The sequence below is a fragment of the Phyllostomus hastatus genome, unplaced genomic scaffold (assembly GCF_019186645.2).
Source record: "Phyllostomus hastatus isolate PE091 unplaced genomic scaffold, TTU_PhHast_1.1 phas_scaffold_585, whole genome shotgun sequence".
Classification (NCBI taxonomy): Eukaryota; Metazoa; Chordata; class Mammalia; order Chiroptera; family Phyllostomidae; genus Phyllostomus; species Phyllostomus hastatus.
The window spans coordinates 8377694-8397310 of record NW_025334037.1 but is presented as its reverse complement, the minus strand read 5'-3'; the positions used below and the strand labels follow the sequence as shown (position 1 = coordinate 8397310).

General features: G+C 45.8%; 1 protein-coding gene across 3 annotated transcripts in view; it reads left to right on the top strand.

Annotated features, from left to right (window-relative positions):
* Nucleotides 1-19617, top strand: part of SERGEF (secretion regulating guanine nucleotide exchange factor) — a 183833-nt gene that overhangs the window by 103528 nt on the left and 60688 nt on the right. For all 3 annotated transcript variants that reach the window (XM_045825509.1, XM_045825508.1, XM_045825510.1), the window contains exon 10: nucleotides 18807-18843. In XM_045825509.1, coding sequence (XP_045681465.1) covers nucleotides 18807-18843 — 37 coding nt within the window. The remainder of the gene's footprint in view (nucleotides 1-18806; nucleotides 18844-19617) is intronic.

Below are 19617 nucleotides of genomic sequence, written 5' to 3'. Positions count from 1 at the left end.
TTGCATATATTATCTTATTTAATCCTCTCGGTAGTCCTGTGAGTTAGGTTATGTTCATATTAGAGATGTGGAAACTGAGGTCCTGAGGAAACAAACTCATTTTCTTCTGCTGTGCTGGGGGCCTGGTGCCAGAGGCGAATGCAGGAACTAGACGGTCTCCAGGCTGGCAGGAGGGCAGGGCGTGCGCACAAACAGCTGTGGTAGAAGAAAGTGCTTATTGTCCTGAGAACGATGGATATGATCCTGTAGAAATTCTGAGGATCATGAAATTTCTTCTAGCTGGGGGATTAGGGGAGACTTCATGGAGAAGGCAGATTTCCACTGGGTATGAAGGATGGGTAATATTCTGACAGAAGGAGCTGGCAGGCTAGGACAGGAAAAGAAGGACTGTCATAGACAGAGGCGCAGAGAGGACCATCAGCAAATGCCCACCTTGGCTGAACACAGGGTTCTTGTGGGGGAAGACGTGGTGCGGATGCAGGCTCAGCAATGTGCGCTGTAGCCTGCTCCCGGAAGGACCTGAATGTCTGGTTAAAAGATACATGGTCTGCTCTGAAGGCACAGGGGAGCCATTGGTACGTTTTGAGCAGGGGAATTGGTAGAGTGGAGACTTAGAAAGGTTGCCTTAGGCACCCAATGAATTGGAGAGAAGTGGAAACAGCAGAGAGGGGAAATAATTAGAAGCTGTTACAATTGTCCAGTACAGATGTTCTGAGAGCCTGAAATAGCACAGTGACAATGGGGACAGAGAAGAGGGACAACAGGAGAGCAGAACCAGGGAGACAGAGTCACAGGCCTTGGTGACTGGCTGGACTTGGGGAGTGACAGGGGACTCAGAAATGGTCTGCGGTGACTGCAGGATGGCGAGGGCAGCACAAACACAAAGGGGCGGAGGGTCAGAAGGGAAAACCCTCTGGTGGTTCATCCTGCTTTGTGCAGGTGGAATTTTCGCTGCTGGTGAATTGCTTATTCACTTTTATGCTCAATGTGCTTCGCCACCACTGCTGCTACCACTCTTGATCCCCTCTGTCCTGCCTGTTTATTAGGCGAACTTTTGGCTGCCTTCTACCATGCAAGCTGAATGGAGCCCTCAAGTGGGCCCTGTCTGTCTTTGAATCTCTGATGTACCGTCCATGCCACTTGATATTTCCCGAGTCCAGTTTCCCTGGCATGTGCCCCCATGCATACCTGGTGTACATGGGACGAACACCTCGTGGTTTTATTTGACATAATCACGACAGTGGCTCATGTTGTTGATGGAGCACTTAGAATGGTCAGAAGTGTGTTGCATTTCCCTGCCAGTCCCTCCAGGTAGGGTCACTGATTCAATAAATTGTAAAGGTTATTAGGGAATAAATGGTACATTTTAGTTTCATAATAAATGCAGTTGAAGACATTAGCATGTATCAAATGGGAAAGTTGGGGTGATTTTTAGCTGCCTGAAGTAGGTAGACTCTTGGAAAGAGCAGTCAGATTTAAAAATATATTCTAGGTGATACCAGTGCTAAGACTGATGTGCTATGTGTATTCAGGATAGAGTGCTCTCAGCATTGCACTTGGCACATAGCACTCAGTAAGTTTGGAATATATTATTATAGGTGGGAATTTTGAAATCATAAAAGGGAAAAATGCCATTTTTTAAAGATAGCACCAACAGTTTAATTAATATGGAAATATAGACAGTGCTTTTAAAGTGCCCTTTTAGAGGTCTAAAACCATTATTAGTTGATGAATATAAAAATGTTTTGTTTGCCCATAAAATTATCATTGCTCGCATATTTAGTGAGAATCAAATTTAGAAATGAATCTTCAAAGAGTGTTTTTCTTTCCTAATTAAAAAAAGTGAAAGATAAAAGAGGTATGGGGGGAAGGAGCCCTTCCCCGCCTCTCAATAGTTTCCCACTCCCCCCTTGTTTCTCAGGGCCATCGGCGTGCCCGTGGACAACGGGGCAGGCAAACTAGCATGCAAGTGTCTACTTTGTCCAAGATACACAATGTAGGTAATCAGTCCAGTGCTCATGACAGTGCTGTGAAGTTATTGCTATAATTCCAGCTCTGCAGATAAAGGAATCGCAGTTTGGGAAGTCTTGGTAACCTGGCCAAGTTAACAAAACTCATGATAGGTGCTAGAACTAGAAGTGAAACCTGCGTGCACCCTGGACTGTTGCGGCGGCTTCCCAGCAGCAGTCTGCAGTTGCAGAGCTCATCCCCCCCCGCCCCCGCCCCACCATGGAGCCTTCCACGTGCGGCAGAAGGTGGCAGGCAGCTCATGTTTATAGCTTCACCTTAGAGCTGCTGGGACAAATCATTTTATTAAAAAATGTTTGACCTCTGTTTTGGAGGCAGAGCCAGATTCCTGACTTCTTCAGTCACCATTGCGGGTTGCCACCGATTTAAAATACTTTTAAAAAAGTGTTAAATTATTATGAATACTCAGTCCTTCCAGTGTGATGCCTATAAATGGAACATGACGTTAAAAAGAACTTGAAAAGAGAAATCCATGTAACATAGCTTTTTGAAAACTTGGTTAGTTCCCTTTGGAATACGTGTTTTAAGGACTTTGATGGAGTGTGCTGTTTGCCCACCTTCGGGGCTCCTGGGGCCCTCCGTCTTGTTAGAGGGGCAGAGAGAGAAATGAGTGTGCAGCGGTGTGTTTGGTGAGTGGGCCTCCCCAGCGCCAGCACTTGGCCGAGGGCGCAGGTGGAGGCAGAAAGGTCAGACAGGAAGGGAATGGGACCAGGCCACCCCCGTGCCCCCACTCCGGCCTTTCCATCTCTGTGAAATTAGATTTGTCATTCTGTCTTCTATCAGTAAAAATCAGATTTGTGTTTCCTCGAGTTTCACATTAACGAAATCATACAAGATGTACTTTTTGCGTCTGACTGTATTCAGCACCCTGTTTTTGAGATTCATCCCTGTTGTGCATATCAGTAGATTAGTCCTTTTTATTGATAAGTAATATTTCATCATATATTGTGCCACAGTTTGTTTATCCATTTACCCATTGTATTAGATTTTTTTGTGTGTGATCACAGTTGCTTTTATCGAACATCCAAGACGAATGGGTTCTTTAAAATAATTAAACGTCATTGTTGTTAGAAATATGAATAAAGGCCCATGGTCTTCTATTTCAGAACATGGACACCCCAAGGTGTTTTAAGCAGCATGTATTAGTTTTTTTCTTGAGGCACAAATTAGCACAAACTTAGGGGCTTAAAACATTGTTCTTAAAATATTAGCTCATAGTTCTGTAGCTCCAAGGTCTGTGTGGGCTCAAATGGGTTTTCTGCTTAGGATTCACAAAACCAAAATCAGGCTGGGCTGGGTTCGCATCGGTGGCTCTTGGGAAGACTGCTTCTAAGCTTGTTCAGCTTGTTGGCACATTTCAGTTCCTTGTTGTGGTTAAAGGACTGATGTCCTGTTTTCTTGCTGGTGGCTCAAGGTACACTCAGAAATTAGATGATGCTCTCCAGTCCTTGAAGTTGGCCCCTGCATCCTCAAAGCCAGCAGTGGTTTCTCAGGTTCTTCCTGTGCTTCAAATCTTTCTGAATCCTCCTTCTGCCAGCAGCCAGAGAAAGCTCGCTGCTTCTAAAGAATTCCTAGAGCAATGAGATTAAGCTCACCTGGAGACAGCCCTTACATTTTTGGTAAACTCATTTTTAGAATGGCCTTCCTGTTATTAAGCTGAACTTTGACATTTTAAGCGTTTCCATCCATCAAAACTTATGCCATTTCATTCTGCCACCTGATGATTCCCCTTCTTCCTGTGGTCCATGCACTATCCAAGTTTTCTCTTTAGATTGAAATACTCATTTTTCCCTCAGCTTTTTACATAACATGTTATAGCATAGCATTAAGTACTTACTAGAATCATATGTAACTGGATTTAAAATCATCTATGCCACCTACTAACTGTGATATTGGACAAGATAACTTCTTTGAACCTTGGTTTCAAGGTACAGACATAGATACATACAAATCTGTGTATGTATACCTTGCAGGATTAATTCACAGATTAAATGAACCAGTGCATGCAAAACTTGTACGCATCTTCCCATCACAGGAGATACACACCCAGTATGTGTTAGCCAGTGTTATTATTTCAGTGTTGTTATCCTGTCCCTGTTTTGTTCTTCTGGATGTGATCTGTTTTGTCAGTGACCCGATTAAAATGTACTGTCTGAATTGTACAAGTGCCTTAAAGAGGTTCATAGTCCTTTATTCAATAATTCTACTTTGAAAAATTTATCCTAAGGATATAGTTGGAAATATAGGAAAATATTTTTTCAAAAGCATTCACCATAATGCACCTTAGCAAGATTTGGCTCAGTTGGTTGGACCATCATCCCATAAACCAAAAGCTTGCAGGTTCGATTCCTGGTCAGGGTACCTGCCTAGGTTGTGGGTTTGGTTCCTAGTGGGGTTGAATACAGGAGACAACTGATCGATGTTTCCCTCCCTCCCTCCCTAAAATCAATGAGCATGTCCTTGGGTGAGGATTTAAAAAAATGTTCATCACAATATAGTTTATAATGGCAAAATACTGAAGGCAATCTAGGAACCCAACAGTAAGGAAATCATGAAATTAGGGCATATTCCTATGATGCTATAGAGCATAAGCTAAAAATCACATTTTCAATGAGAGTAATGACACGGAAAACATAACATTAAGTACAAAAGTCATGATATAAAATGGAATATGTAGCATGACCTATAGATAGCATGAGCTGTGTGTCTGAAATTACATATATTTTATTCACACACAATTATTGACAGGGAAAAAATTGGAAGGGACTATACCACATGGGTAATGGGATTATAGAGGTTTTCAAATTTTCCTTATTATCATTTTGCAATGACTGTATATGACTTTTATCTGACAAACAGAATAAACTGTATTTAAAATCTCTTCTGTGTGTGTAGCCTAGAACAGAACATGATAGTCCACAACTTAGTCTTGAACCAGAAAAGTTTCAGAGTCACGGGAGTAGATCCAGAAGGTGACTGCTCAGCTGGAAACTGGACTGAAGGCTCTGGGAACTCTGGCAAGCTGCCTCTGGGGTCAGGACAGCCGCCTGGTTAGACACGGGTACAGGGCTGTGCCGAGGAAGGAAGTCTGTCTGGCCGAGGCACAGGGCCCCCCAGGCAGTTGTAGCAGATACAGCTATCATTCTTAGTGCTCTGCTCAGTGTTACGCTGCACCTGCTTGTTATAATAAGGTTTGATCTCTCTGTCACATCTTATCTGCATTCTTGACTTTTTAATTGCAGAAAGAATAAAGCTTTGGGATCTGGCACTCTAGACTTTGTTTTGTTTTGTTCTAAACAAAAAAGCCAAATTGAGGGGCTGCAAGGTACCAGAGGTCCTCTTGGTCAGAGACTGTGTTCAGGGGCTCCTGTCCCTTCCTGACAATGGCCTGGCCAAGCTCTCTGCTGCAGCAAAGGCAAAGGTTTTTGCGCTTTGCGCACAGAGGTCTCAGAGTCATTCTGCTGGCTTGTTTTTGGTGTTACTGTTGTTGGGGGTAGGATTGAGATGGAGGGGGCTGTGCTGTCTCCCTCTACATGCTGGGGGTCCAATTTCTATGTGTTCCCACCCTAGGGTATCACCCAGCGGCTCTTGCTCAGGACTTGTGGAATCTGGGTGTCATGTCCAGGGAGGCCGTTCTGTTTATCTGCTGACTCAAATTCCAAACTTTTGAGGGATCGTGTAGTCTTTGAATTCAATGATTACTTATGGAGCTCAGAGCATTTATGAGACCCTGGAAAGGAGCTGAGGAAATCTATAGATATATCCAGTGTCATTCAAGTAACATTTCCTGAATACCTACTCTGTGTTGGACTCTGAGCCAGGAGCTGTGTGAGGTACACAGAGGAGTGACTTCAACAAACATCTGATCAGGACCTACTATGTGCAGGACTCTGTGCAATGCACTGAGGGAGGAGATTAGTTAGATGTAGTTTTCATACTTATGAAAGTTATACTTTATGTAATCTGGGAAGAGACAGACATGTAAGCCACTTAATAAGTGGAATAAAGGCTATTTCTATAGCAGGGCCCATAGGAGTGAGCAATTACTTCTGAAGTGGTCTGGCCACTTATTAGCTATGTGCTTTTTAGTCAAGGTATTTAACCACTCTGTTCCTCAGTTAATCTATCAAATGAAGATATAATGAGTTAATTCATGTAAAGTACTAAAATGGGATTTAGTAGTTAATAAATGTTAGCAATTCTTTTCTTTCTCTCTCCCTCCTCCCCAAGGTGAGTGGTGAAGGTTTCCCTGAACTGAGGGGACAGCGAGAGCCAGGCGTGGTGAAAGCGGGGGTCGGGCGGCTGTGTAAGGAGTCTGATGAGGCTGGAATGCAAGTGTTGGTGCATAGTTCTACTGGGGAAATTAGAGAGCCACACTAGGCCCAGACCATAGCGGATCTTCAATACCAGACAGAGGAATTTGGGCTTGGGCAACGGGAGCAAAATAGTCCATGTGTACTTTAGGAAGAGTGTTTTGGCAGAACAGGGAGAGGAGAGGGCACCAAGGAAGCTGCTGCAGAATTCCAGGCAAGAGCTGAGGCCAGAGTAAGACTCCCTGTTTGTCTGACGGCCTCAGTGCGACAAAGGCTAAGGAAGAGATTTAATTCTCTTTCTGCCAGCCTGCAAGTTTCTTGAGGAACATTGGTTTGAGTGACAGATTATCCCATGTAGCCCATAAATTTTAACATCCTGAGATTATGTTCAGCCTTCCGACCTCGAGGCTGAGCCGCCCCTACCTCCCTGTCCGCTTAGCTGCACTCACTGCATGGCACGTGAGCTGGGCATACACACAAGACCCATTGCGCATGCGCCGCAGTGACTTGCACGGAGCCAGGCCGCAGTGGAGCCTGCCGAAATCCCACATAGCCTGGTTCCTCGGGATCCTTTATGAAGAGAGGCCCAGTATTTAAAGCCACAGCAATGAAAATTACCCTGATATTGATCACACATGAAGACATTTTTCAGAGGCTTTATAGTATTAAAAGGAGTGGGGATATCAAGGGAGACAGAAGCAACATGGAACTCCTAAGTACTAGGAGCTGGGTTGGTTCTTTGGCAGACCAGACCTCGGTGACTCTTCACAATCCCGTGAGGCAAGTGTATGGACCCACTTTACAATGAAGGCTCAGGAAAGAAAGCGCAGACCTCGTGCTCAAGATCAAATGACTTCACAAGCTTCGGACTTTGGGCCAGACTCAGACTCAGAATTTTATTCTTGCATACGGCTGGGTAATCACCCAAATCGGGCACCCCAGCAAGCCTCCCCACTATCTCTCCTCCAATACACCCCCCAAAGCTAGTCACTGTTCTGCACTCTCACCTTGGATTAGTTGTGCTTGCTTAAAGATTTTTAGCTTATTTTGAAATAACTTCAAATTTATGGAAGAGTTACAAGAATAATATAAAGAACTCCCCAAATCCTTCACCCAGGCACAGTGTATGTTAACATTTTGCCACATTTGTGTCCTCTCTCTCTTTTCTGAAAATTTAACATTGATAGTCTACTGTTATTTAATCCACAGAGCATCTTCGTATTTCTTCAGCTGCCTCAATGATATCTTGCCTGGAAGTTACTCACTTTGATCCAGCTGTGAGTCCAGGATCATATAATGCATTTATTTGTCACGTGTTTTCGTTTCCTTTAATCTGGAATAGCTTTTTTAAATCTTTTATGACATTGATATTTTTTAAGAGTACAGGACAGTTGTTTTGTATAATGGCCCTCAATTTGGTTTTATCTGATTTCTCCCCATGGTTAGATTTCACTTAGGCTCTTTTGGCAGGAGAACCAAATGAGTGATATCATGTCGTTATCAGTGATGCTAATTTAGATCATGTGGGTAAGATGATGTTGCCTCCTTGCTTTGCTATAAGGTCACCATTTCTCCTTTGTAATCAAGGAGTAATATGTGGAGAGATCCTTTGAGACTATGTAAATATCTTGTTCCTTTGCAGACTTGCCCGGTAGTTCTACCATCCATTAATAATTCTTCCCTGCATGAACTGTTACTATTGCAAAATTATTTTCTTGTGCAACTTTTCCTTTTACATTTGTTATCCTTGACATTGTACTATAAGGAACAGCTTCTCCTGCTCCCTATTTATTATTCAGTGTGTACTCATGAATTTTTATTTTATTGATTGAGTTATAATCTACAATTGTCATTACTCATTTTGATGCCCAGATTCTCCCTGATTTAGCCAGTGGGAGACCCTTCAAGCTGGTCCCTGTATCCTTTTGACAGGTCCCGATCACTCTGTGATCACTTCCTCTGTTCCTGGCACAAATTGATGTTGCAGGCTCAAATTGTTCTTTCCTCGCCCCAACCCTAGAACCAGCCATTTCTCCAAGGAGCTCTGATTCCTCTTAGTTGAATGGCATTTAAAAGTCAAAATCCATATACCAGGTGAACTCATTGATTCTGGGGTGTCATTTCTTTTAGGCGATTTCATATTGTTTTAACTCAAGGGGTGTGTGTGTGTGTGTGTGTGTGTGTGTGTGTGTATAAAATTGTGAGTTCACCCGATACCTCTATTTTTGATGCAGTGTCCACAGCACTCCTTTTTGTCATCCCCCATGCTCGTTTCCTTCGTTCACAGTGAGAACTCCAGCTCCCAGCAACATTATTACATTTCCTCATTTGCTGATCCCTACAGTACACAGTAAATGCTTTCAGAATTGATACATACATACTAGTGTGATTTTAAAAAATCCACTAAGTAAAGCCTTTTTTTGCAGCTTTTTGTTTTTAAACAACAACAAAAGTTTCTCTAAAAAACCCAGTTTTTAGTCAAAGTACCATATTTAAAAGGTACCCGGATAAATCTTTTCATCTCTTCAGAAGTTACATTATTTACTTAAAATTAGTTTTGCCTACTTTTGAGCTTCATATAAGTAGAGGCATACAATTTTATTCTTCTATGCCTGGTTTCTTTGGTTTACTGTTATTCTTGAAGATTTATCCATGTTGTGAATAGCCGTAGGGTTTTCCCCCTTGTTATAATGTTTTCTGAATATACCACCCTTTATCCATTCTACTGGTGATGAATATTTGGATGATTTTATGTTTTTGCTATTAATAAAGCTGTGGTGAACATTCTCGTACATGCCCTTTGATGGAAGTAATGATTCACTGCAAGCACTGGGGTCTCCTGGCCTGCGTGTGTTTATTTACCTTTAGCAGATGCTGACAGTTTTTCAAAGTGGTTGTTGAACTTCCATTTCCGCCAGCTATGGAAGAGAGTTCCATTTGTTCCACATCCTTACCAGCACTTTGTATTGGCAGTCTTTTTTAACTTTGGCCTTTCTTGGCTATTTAAGGCAACTGTAAAATTTTTTTGAGAAACGTGCTGTAGTGTGTTTGGCTGGACTGAATCTACTAATTGCCTGTCTTTGAGTTTGGTTGTTCAGCTCACATGGTTCCATCCTGTTCCCAGGAATATAAGTTACTTAACGGTGTGTTTTAGCTGAAAGCCAAATGCACTGTTGTGTTAGGCACTTTTAGTCTGCACGGACCAGAGGGACTCTCAGGTTACTTTAGTTCTGTAAAAATGGGCGTAAGTAGGGGAAGCAGGGGAAGCCTCATAAAAGAACAACTGAAAGGCCATTCAGAACACCAGGCAGCTAAAACCTCTGGGGCTGTCCAGCTCTCAGTCTGTGGGCCCCACGTGGCCCAGGATGGCTATGAAGGCGGCCTGGCACAAAATCATAAATTTACTTAAAACCTTGTTTTTTGCTCATCAGTTTTCATTAGTGTTTGTGAATTTAATGTGTGACCTGAGACAACTCTTCTTCTTCCAGTGTGGCCCAGAGATGCCAAAAGGTTGGACACCCCTTTCAGACCTTCGTAAGCCCCAGAACTCTCACATTCTGGCGACCTAGCTGTTCATCCCTACTTTGACTGTTGCTGCCGCTTGTGAGTCTTCTGCTTGTAGTTTCTTCTTATACTCATCTTCCTTGTGTTCATTTCTTCCAGCTAGTGCTCTAGCTACCAACTAGACTAGAGGACTCATAGCCTACAGCCATTTTCGGGCAGAATTTTCACATTAAGTCACTTCATAGTCTGGGTCAATTCATGCATTAACCCATTGGGACAGATGTCCAACCACAGGCACAGGGAGCGGGAGCACGTAGCATCCGTGTGGCAACACAGGGAAGAGGAGCGCCCCTATGAGTGTGCTGAGGGCAAAGCAAGCAATCTGAGTGGCTGGCAAGTTCAACTGCGTGTGCTGTATCCTACTTACTGTGTATGTTACATTCTGATTCAGTAGACACTTCCAAAACCCTCTCCTTATCTGCCTGTAGAGTAACTCTGTTGAAAAATGAAATGAGCCGTTCATAGTGAACCTAGGCCAGTTCCTAATGCTTATAGTTTCCTTTTATAATTTATAGGTTCTGGAAATGTATCTGTAGAACAGGGTTCAATTCAAAGTGAATTTTATTTTGTAGATTTTTGGGGGGAGGGTAGGGAGGCTGCAAAAGGGTTCTAGAATGTATGAGATATGCTGGGAGGAGGGGAGTATGAGGGGACTAAATGATACTGGAAAAAATACAATAAAGATTAAATTCAAAAAAAGATGAGGCAACTGAAGGCCACAGAAGCAAAGAGGTTTGCTCGAGGTTACACGACCAGGAAGGGACAGGGCTAGGACGCAAATCCAGGCCCCCTGGTTCGATAGCAAGAGCCCTTCCCACTGCCTCACTCTGGCTGGGGAGGCACTGCTTACGCCCGCCCATACCCCAGTTACCGACACCAAAAAGCAGATTTGACAAAGGAAAACTGCAACCAAGGCAGGTGGGAGAATGTGAGATAAGGCAGACCTCCTGGGGGCCCGCAGTGATCTGGGAGGCTTCCCCGAGGTGAAGGGCTTTGAACTGGGACTTGAGGGGTTGGTCAGGTTTAGAATGGTATGGAGAAGGGAGAGTGGTGACAAGAAATGCACAAAGGCGAGGCGACAGGTTTTCCAGGGCCTGAGAAGAGACTTGTGTTGTTGGATTAGGAGGTTTGTGCAGGAAAAGAGGGAGTGCGGTGGGAAGTGAGGAGGCTCTGAGACTTTCACAACTGAAAAACGAGATTGCCATGTGACAGGAGAAGAAAGCTGGATGTCACCTACGTGTCTTTTAAAACAATCGGGCTAGAGTGAAAGGACCGAACTAAGGTGGTGGCACCTGGACATCAAGTCAGCTTGGAGGAAACAGAGTTGACAGGGCAGAGGCAGAGCGGGAGGTAGAGGGTTGGCGATCCCCCGTCACTGGGAGTTTGGGCCTCGCCGAGGGGCGGGCAGTCCGGCACCAGTGTCAGAAGTGGAAGGCAGCGTGTGGAGTGCTTCAGCTCAGGCTTCGGATCAAGGCCAGCCTGGGTGTATTTCCCAGTGGGACCTGGGGCCAGTGCCTTGACTCCTCTGTGTGTGCTTGCTGAGCCGCTGAGTGGGGAGGCGGAATCCCGGTTCTCAGAGGAGCGGAGGGTGTGAGCTATGCGGCTGAAGTAAAATTCTCTAATGTCGCATGCCTGGCATCCAGGCACTTACCCAAATGTCAGCTTTCTTCCTCCCCACCCCAACCTCTTTGTTTGTGGAGGTAGTACCTAGTGTTAGGCTCTTTTTTTTTTTTTAAGGTATATAACGTGCTCTGAAAAAAAGGAATCCAGGATTTTGAGGTGGAGGACAGATGGAGCCACTGGGCTGGGAGGTCTCATTTTTTTTGACCTCCTTTGGCATCTAGGCTTCAGAAATTCAAGCCCTCACACTTGGAGTCGAAAGTATCTTTCCAAGGTTAGTGCTTCCAGAAGCAAGCAATGGGGCTGCCTCCCTACTGTCACCATGCGCTCTCCATTTGGGGTTATTTCTGGGCCAGGCGTAAAACTCCGTTGGCTAGCAGGATTGCATTTTGTCTGTGAAACGTGCCCAGCCTTCCAGCCTTGCTTTTATAACAGGTTTGGAAATTCTGGTTGTCTCCCCAGAGCTCTACACACATGGCATCTGGGTTTAGGCGGAGTTCTAGCAAAGGCTGCACGGAGGCGCCCGTTCCCTTTCCCGTAAACCCTAACGGAGGCTGCCATTCTGGAGCTGCTCCTAGCACGCTTCTCCTTCCTGGGGGCTGTGCCTGCCAAGCACTCCCGGGTAGGCAGGCGGGAGCGCAGGCTTGGAGTCCCTCCTCCGAGTCCTCTGGAATGGCCGCCCCTCCCCCACTCCGGTGTCACGTGCCTCCGCACTGGTGCCTTGTTGTCATAGCATCTGAGGGCGCTGGGCCCATTGGCACCAGCAGGAACCAATCAGCGGGCGCCCCGCGCGCATCCCAAGGTGGTCCCTGGGCTGTCACTATCTGCTCAGCAGAAGGGGAGGGCGGTCCCTGCTCCCGCTTCCTCCCCTTGGCATCTCAGTGCTTCTTCCCCTGAGTCCTGTTTGTACCCCGCCCCACTCTGTTTTCCCTGCCTTGATTTCCCCGAGCAGAGGAAAATCTGGTGGAGGTCCCGATCCCCTCGAAGTGACAGCTTCCACAGGGAGGACAGGACAAAGCCTTATTGCCACTTAACAGCCTTTCCCCCCAAGAAAAAGCCCTGGAACAGCTTCCTGATGGGCCCAGAGGAGGACTCCTCTAGCCCCAGGATGATGTTGTTTGGCCCTTGTGAGTGAGTCTAGGACTCTCCTCCTTTAGATCCCTGGCAATTGACACAGGGCTCCTGGAAGTAAGGAACTGGGTGAGCCGTGTATTTCCATCCTATATGCAAACAAGAAGGGTTAATAAACAGTTGGGAAGACAGAAAGGTTGAAGCAGAATGATCACAGAATCCTGCATCTCCATTAGCTGTAAGACACTGGGCAAGTTCCTTTACCTCTCTGAACCCTGGGCCAGAGCAATTGTAACAAAAGAGTCCATCCATCTCTCAGGTATATGTTTAAATGAGATAAAACAGCAAAGCAGTTAGCCAGGTGCCTGGCCATAAGCACTCAAAAGGGCCAGTCGGCTGCTTTTAGAAATGGTCCAAGTGTACTGCTGAGATCTAAAGTGCTCACATTCAACATTTGGCAAACATTTTCATGTTAGTCTAATTTTTGCCTATTCATTTAGTTATTCTTTTAACTCATTAATGCCTTTAGCATATATTCACTGGGCACCTACTACCAGTCAATTCTTGCCCCCACTCATTCGCATCCAGCTGCAGTTAGTGGAGTGCAGCCCGCAGGAGGTCCCCAAGCAACTCCCCTCAGAAGAACTGGCGGAGTCTAGCCTGGCAGGGGGGCTGCGGGGAGATCTCTGCCTTCTGGTAGCTGGGGGTTTGGAGATTGTGTTCTGCAGTGCTGCCTCCTCAGGTTGCGATGCCTGAGCAGAGAAGATCCCTCTAGCATTTGAGCAGCACTGAGTCCTGACAGCTTTCCACAGCCACCTTTGTCCCACTCCTCACCCTTGGGGACGTGTGTCCCCGCTACTTAAAGGTCCCATCCAGCAAGCTGAAACCCACTTTCTCTGGAGTGGGACTGTGTCTCCCAGGGCTGCACTCCATGGCTGGTCTGTGCTTTGCTGGGCTAGAGTTCCTGGAAGTCTGCTCTGCTACTGATGCCCCTGTCATCTCTGTGCCATCCTTGCAGCGTTATTCCCTTCCCGCCCTCCCCGTGCATCTCGGTGCCTGTCTCCAGTGGGCTGGAGTGGCCACATCACTACGAGCACTTGTTTTGGGGTGGTCTAGCTGCTCTGGGCTCCTTGTCTTTATATCTCCCCCCTGCTGCCCTTCATCCCCTGTGCTTGGGCTGTTTGGCAGAGACACTGCCGGGCAGGCACTGGGCTGAGTGTCTGAGGGACAGTGACACCCAGCTCGTGCACAGTTCATGAATAGATATCTCATGTGTAATAGGGCCGTGGTGCTTCATGCTGTGTGACTAGCCAGGGCAGAGCAGCTGCCTCTGCCACACGCAATCAGGGACAGCTTTACAACAAGGAGGTGATATTTGAGCAATCTTGAAGGATTTAGCTATGTAGGCAGTGGGAGAATGGGAATTCCAGTCAAGGAGAATAATAGCATGCATACAAGCCTGAAATCGCATGGTATTCTTTAGAGAAATATGGTGTGACTGGAACCAAGGGAATACATTATTTGGGGTGGAGGGTTCATGGGTAGCCAAGGGAGGGCATGAGGCCAGAGAGGTAAACAGGGGACCCCTCCCCCTTGTAAGCCTCACTGTGTGCATTATACTGCCCTCCCAGTGCTGGGAGCCTGTGAAGACTTCTGTATAGGGGCATGCCACGGTCAGATTCATCTGTGAGAAAGGTGAGGTGCGTGGATGCGAGGGGGTGGATTGTTGTCTCGCTTGTCCTCTAGCAATTCTGTGAGGCAGACACGGTCGTGTACTTTCTTACACCTGAGAACACGGAGGCCCGAGGGGATAAACACCTGGCTAGAGGTCTCAGAGCCAGGAAGCAGAGGACTGAGGATTCACCCGGCTTCCTGGCTCTGAGTCTCCCTCTCCCGGGCACACTGCCATTGTTAACAGAGTCTTCTAGAAAGCTGCCTGCAGCTGGGTGGTAGGCAGATGCTGACAGGAGCAATACGAAGCAAATGGTCATTGATACAATCTTGCTGAAGGAGTGTAGCACTGGGATTTTGTGGCCTGTGGTGTTCAATCTCCTGACCTCAGTGCCAATGCACAGACAGCAAGAAGCAGGGGAGCTTTGAGCTTCAAGCTCCACTTTGCCTTGACGAAATCCATTCATCACTATCTCGCTCATTAATTCAGAGCAGCACCTGCTGCCTGATGCTGGCATTTGTCAGTGGCTTGTTTCTGGAAGCCTCCGGTCCTCTAGGTTGGTCAGCTCTGCAGTCTGCAGCCCCGGGTTGCACCCTGGCAGCCAGAGGCAGGCCCTTTCCCTGTCTGCATTTTGTGAAATGAAATGACTTTATTTTTTAAAAACGAAGTAACGTGATCTAGCAGTACAGAACAGGAGCTTAGAGATTAGGCAGACCTGGGTGTTAGTTCTGCTACTGCCACTTTAGCTGGCTATGAAAGCTATTTAATATGTATGTGCTCAGTTTCTTATCTCTAAAATGAGCAAAGTCACACCTACCTGAAAAAGATTATTGTGATGATTAAGATGTGATAATGTTTAGGAAGTGCCTTGGCTTGGCGCCTGGCACATGAGTCCTCAGTGTATGGGGGCTTTAATTCCTGCTTTTATCACTGCCACCATCACTGTTAAAGAACATGCAAAAAAGAGAGGCTGTAAGCTGCCCTTATAATTTCATCACATGTCCTTCAAATCTTTTCCCTCCACTGCTTTAGAACATATCAGATTTTATAGCAGGCAGGGTTTTTTCCCCTCTGTGGTAGAAACTGCATTATAGTTATTTTTCTTATTTTTAATGGATTATTTTCTGATTATAAGAATACATAGCATTGAAAAAGCGAAAGGAGAACCCCCACGTGTGGCGTCTGTCTAACCCTCGTCTGGAGGCCGTTATCATTGCCACGCCGATGTGCCCTCTCCAGCCTTTCACTCGCGGTTTGTTGTAGGGTTGGGATCAGATCATTGTATGTATTCCAGTTTTTCGGCAATTTTTCAGTTCACAGGATATCATGAGAATGTTCCTTTATTGTGAACATCATTTTCCAGGTCTGTATCATAGTTCATCAGGTGGCTCGATCATAATTTACATAAGCATTCCCCTAAAGTTAGGTATCTAGGTTTTTTCCAGTTTTTCAACCTAGACATCTTCCTACGACAGAACCTAGGCAACCAGCCTCAGTATACCAGGAAGCATGTCATGAACTTGTGCTGTGTGTGGCCCTGGGTATGTCACAGTGGGAGCCTCTCAAATAAATTAGACACAGAGCCTGTCTCAAAGGACCTGAGACTGGATAGCCTGGGAATCTTCACCGGGATAAAAAATACAGGTGCACCCTGGCTGGCGTAGCTCAGTGGATTGAGCTCAGGCTGCGAACCAAAGTGTCGCAGGTTCGATTCCCAGTCAGGGCACATGCCTGGGTTGCAGGCCATGACCCCCAGCAACCACACATTGATGTTTCTGTTGCGTGTGGGTCACCGGCCAGCAGTGACCACAGAACGCTGTGGATGGCTCGCTGAAACACACGCGAGAAAAAACGCCACATGCACAGAGACAGACTAGTTTCTGTGGGGAAGTAGGGACGAAATGGCCACCCCCCCTAGTGGGGAGCGCGCTGATTTACCGTCCATACCTGCTTTTATTAGGCTCATTTTGCATAATAATTCAGGTAAAGTACAGTACTCATTAGGGGAAGTAAGGAACTATAGAAAACAAAGAACTCTGCCCGTCTATTGAGTTGGGGGGTCAAAGAGCTGTAAGACTGAGGAACAAACTAACTTCCTCCTAAGACCCTTCTCATTCAACTGAGAGCATTCTAAACAAAGAAGGTTTCACAGTAATTTACATGTTCTTTCTTAGGCCTGATCACCCCGGGAAATCCGCACTTCTCAGTACCGAGCTGTACCACCCTGTCATTGTTTCAGGCTTAGGTGGAGCAAGGGAACTAGGTAACCAAGAGATAAGGAGATTTTTTCCCAGACGCTGAGAACTCAGGCTATGTCAAAGCCGAGGAGCGAGGGTCCATCACCCCCTTTTGCTGCAGCCCCCCAAGTCCTTCTTTTGGGGGGCCTCCCAAAGTGATCGTGCCTGGCTTAGGTCATTCCCCCTGTGGGGAATCTTACCCGTCTTTGGCTAACCGACCAAGCTTTTGGGGGTTCAGTCATGAATAAAGCAGCAGAAGCAGCATTCCTTCCAGGAAGATAAGCTTTTGTCTCCTTGCTGGCTTACAGTTCCAAGGGCGTTCCCTTAGCTTTAGCTAGGCGGGGGTTTCAGCCTCTGATACCAGTCAGGGCGGTTCCCAACATGTTTCTCTCTCTCTCTCTCTCTTTCTCCTTCCCTTCCCTCTCTAAAAAATAAATAAATAAAATCTTTAAAAAAAATACAGGTGCGTCTTTGCCAGGCACTGTCAGCGAGTCCTCCTAAGTATGGGTAGCCCTCCTCCCTGTAGAAGCTGGGATCTGGGAAGCATAGATTTTATAAGGAAAAGAGCCACAGGCGCCTTGCTGCCCTTTCTCACCTACCAGTGTGTTCTTTGGCCTTCAGTGCTCAAAGCCTTTGGCCCTGTTACTGTCAGGGGCTTATGCTGATTCCCTTTGAATATCACTTCCGAGTAGTTTTCACTGGGAAACAGTGAGAAGCTATAACATCAGGAAAGGAACTTGTAAGAGAATCAGAGTGGTTCTAGTCTTAGTGTTGTTGTTTTTTTTAATCCTCACCCAAGGACATGCTTATTGATTTTAGAGAGATGGAGGGAGAAAGAGAGGGAGAGAAACATCAATGTGAGAAACACTAATTGGTTGCCTTTCCTATGCGCCTGAACTAGGGACTGAACCCGCAGCCTAGGCGGGTACCCTGACCAAGAATCAAATCCACCACCTTCCAGTTTGTGCGATGACACCCAACCAACTGAACCATACTGGCCAGGGCTAGTCTAAGCTTTGACACATACTTGTTCTGGCGCCCAAGGCAAGTTCTGACCTTTTCCCAAGCCTTAGTTTTCTCTTCATAATGTAGAAAGATTGGACTAGGAGATGTTTAAGGCCCTTCTTGCATTAACATTCCTGGAGTACCTGAAGACTTCCTCTTGCCAGGAGCTGAAACGAGCATCCTGATAAAGGTCACCAGATGCTTCTCCAGAGTGTTGAGTTCCTTTTAATTAGTACTTGGAGGACGGTTTCTGCTTTTACATTCCCAGTCATTTCCTCCTGGTAGCAGTAGGGGTGCGCAGAGACTGAAAGGCACAAGGGGTCTCTCACTGGGTGGACACTGGATTCAGAACCCCACATGGTCATCTTTTGTAAATTAGGTATTTGTTCCTTTATGTATTTCGTCCTTTCATTCCTTCTCTTACTTAGCAGATGTTAGCCGAGCCCCTGGCCTTGTAAGTCCAACCGTGCAATGCAGAGGTGAAGGAGACTTAGTCCTGTTCTCAAGACACATGCAGTCGAGGGAGGAGACAGGAAAACACGTAAAAGGCCACAGGATAATTGCCACAGTGGGGGGTCTCTATAACTTGTGCAATGGAGGGAGAGCTTGAGGCTGCCTAGAAGCAACTGCAGAGGAGTCTCAGCAGACGCTCTGAGATTTTAAAGGACGCGTGGAGGTTTTCTAGGTAGGCAGTTGAGGAGAGAGTAGTCCAAGCAGAGGAACAGCATGTGCAAAGGCCCAGAGGTGTGAGCGAACGTGTTGCGTTTGGAGAACTACAGGTGTTTGTGTGACTGGGAGGTAAAAGGGAGAGTGAGCCAATGACAGAAGTCAAACATTTGTCCTTGGATGAGTCTGTTTCCACCAAGTTTTCTGCCCATTTTATCAGTCCAGATGAGAATGATGGTCTTCTTAGTTCAGCTTTCAAAAAGTGTCATTTGTATTGCCTTATATTTCTATTTTTATAGTAACACGTGCTCATTATAGAAAGTCTGGAAAATACTAAAAACTAGAAAGGAGAAAGGATTTTTGAAAAAAATCACTCATGGTCTCACTGCCTAAAAACAAACACATTAACATCTTGGTGTATTTCATCCAACTTTTTAATCATTTTTTAAAATGTAGTTGTGAGTGTGTTGTAATTATAGTCAGCTTTTGTATATGGTGTCCCTTTCTACTTCCTAAATTTGCCAGAAATGAATGTTAGTATTATTTAAAAAATAGCTGTGATCATAAAATATGAAAGCTGAAATATCTGTCCATTTTCTTTCTTTAATATAACTTACTTTCTTTTTATAGGTCTCTTGTGGCTCAGAACATAATCTGGCTGTGGTTGGTGAGTAGCTTGTATACTAGTAACTGTTTATTCTGAAATTCATGCGGCAAAATTGGAGAAGACTGTTGGTGAACCAGAGACCAGGGTGCCTCTGTGTGTGTGTGTGCATGTGTGTGCACGCGTGCACGCATGTGTGTGTGTGAGAGGAGATTCTGTGAAATGGAAATCTTTGGTTGACCAAGGCTTTACTAGAACCTTCTTTTCTAAAAATTTCAATCCACATTGCTGGGCATCTTTCTAAGGTATCTGAGCTGGTCTCCCTACCTCAAGAAGTGACATTGAGGGTGTTAAAGATCTCACTGGCTGGGGGCAGCATGTGTGGAAAGCCAGACATAAAAGGGGAAGAGGACTGAGCTGCTCTTCCTTCCTTGAATAAGTCCCTTCCAGCAAGCTGGTTCCTCTCGGTTGACTCTTTGGGAACAGGGGGCTCTGTTCACTCACTGCCTTGTATGCTGCAGTGTTTGGGAGCTGTCAGCTGAAGCCTCTGATTAATTAAGGTTTCCTCTTAGTTGATTCTGGATAACCAAGGTTCACTGTTCTTATAACCAGGCCTATGAGTTACTCCTGCAAGAAGCCTTCTTATTACTTCCATAGGTAGACGCTGCCTCTGTTTCACAGTACATTAGAAAGACAACAGTGTAGGGCCCGACTGCCTAAGTTCAACACAGGTTGCCACTTACAAGCCATGGGAACTTGGACAAGGTACTTAACCCCTCGGTGCCTCATTTTCCTCATGTTTAAATGAGGAGCGCAATGGTGCCCACCTCAGAGTGC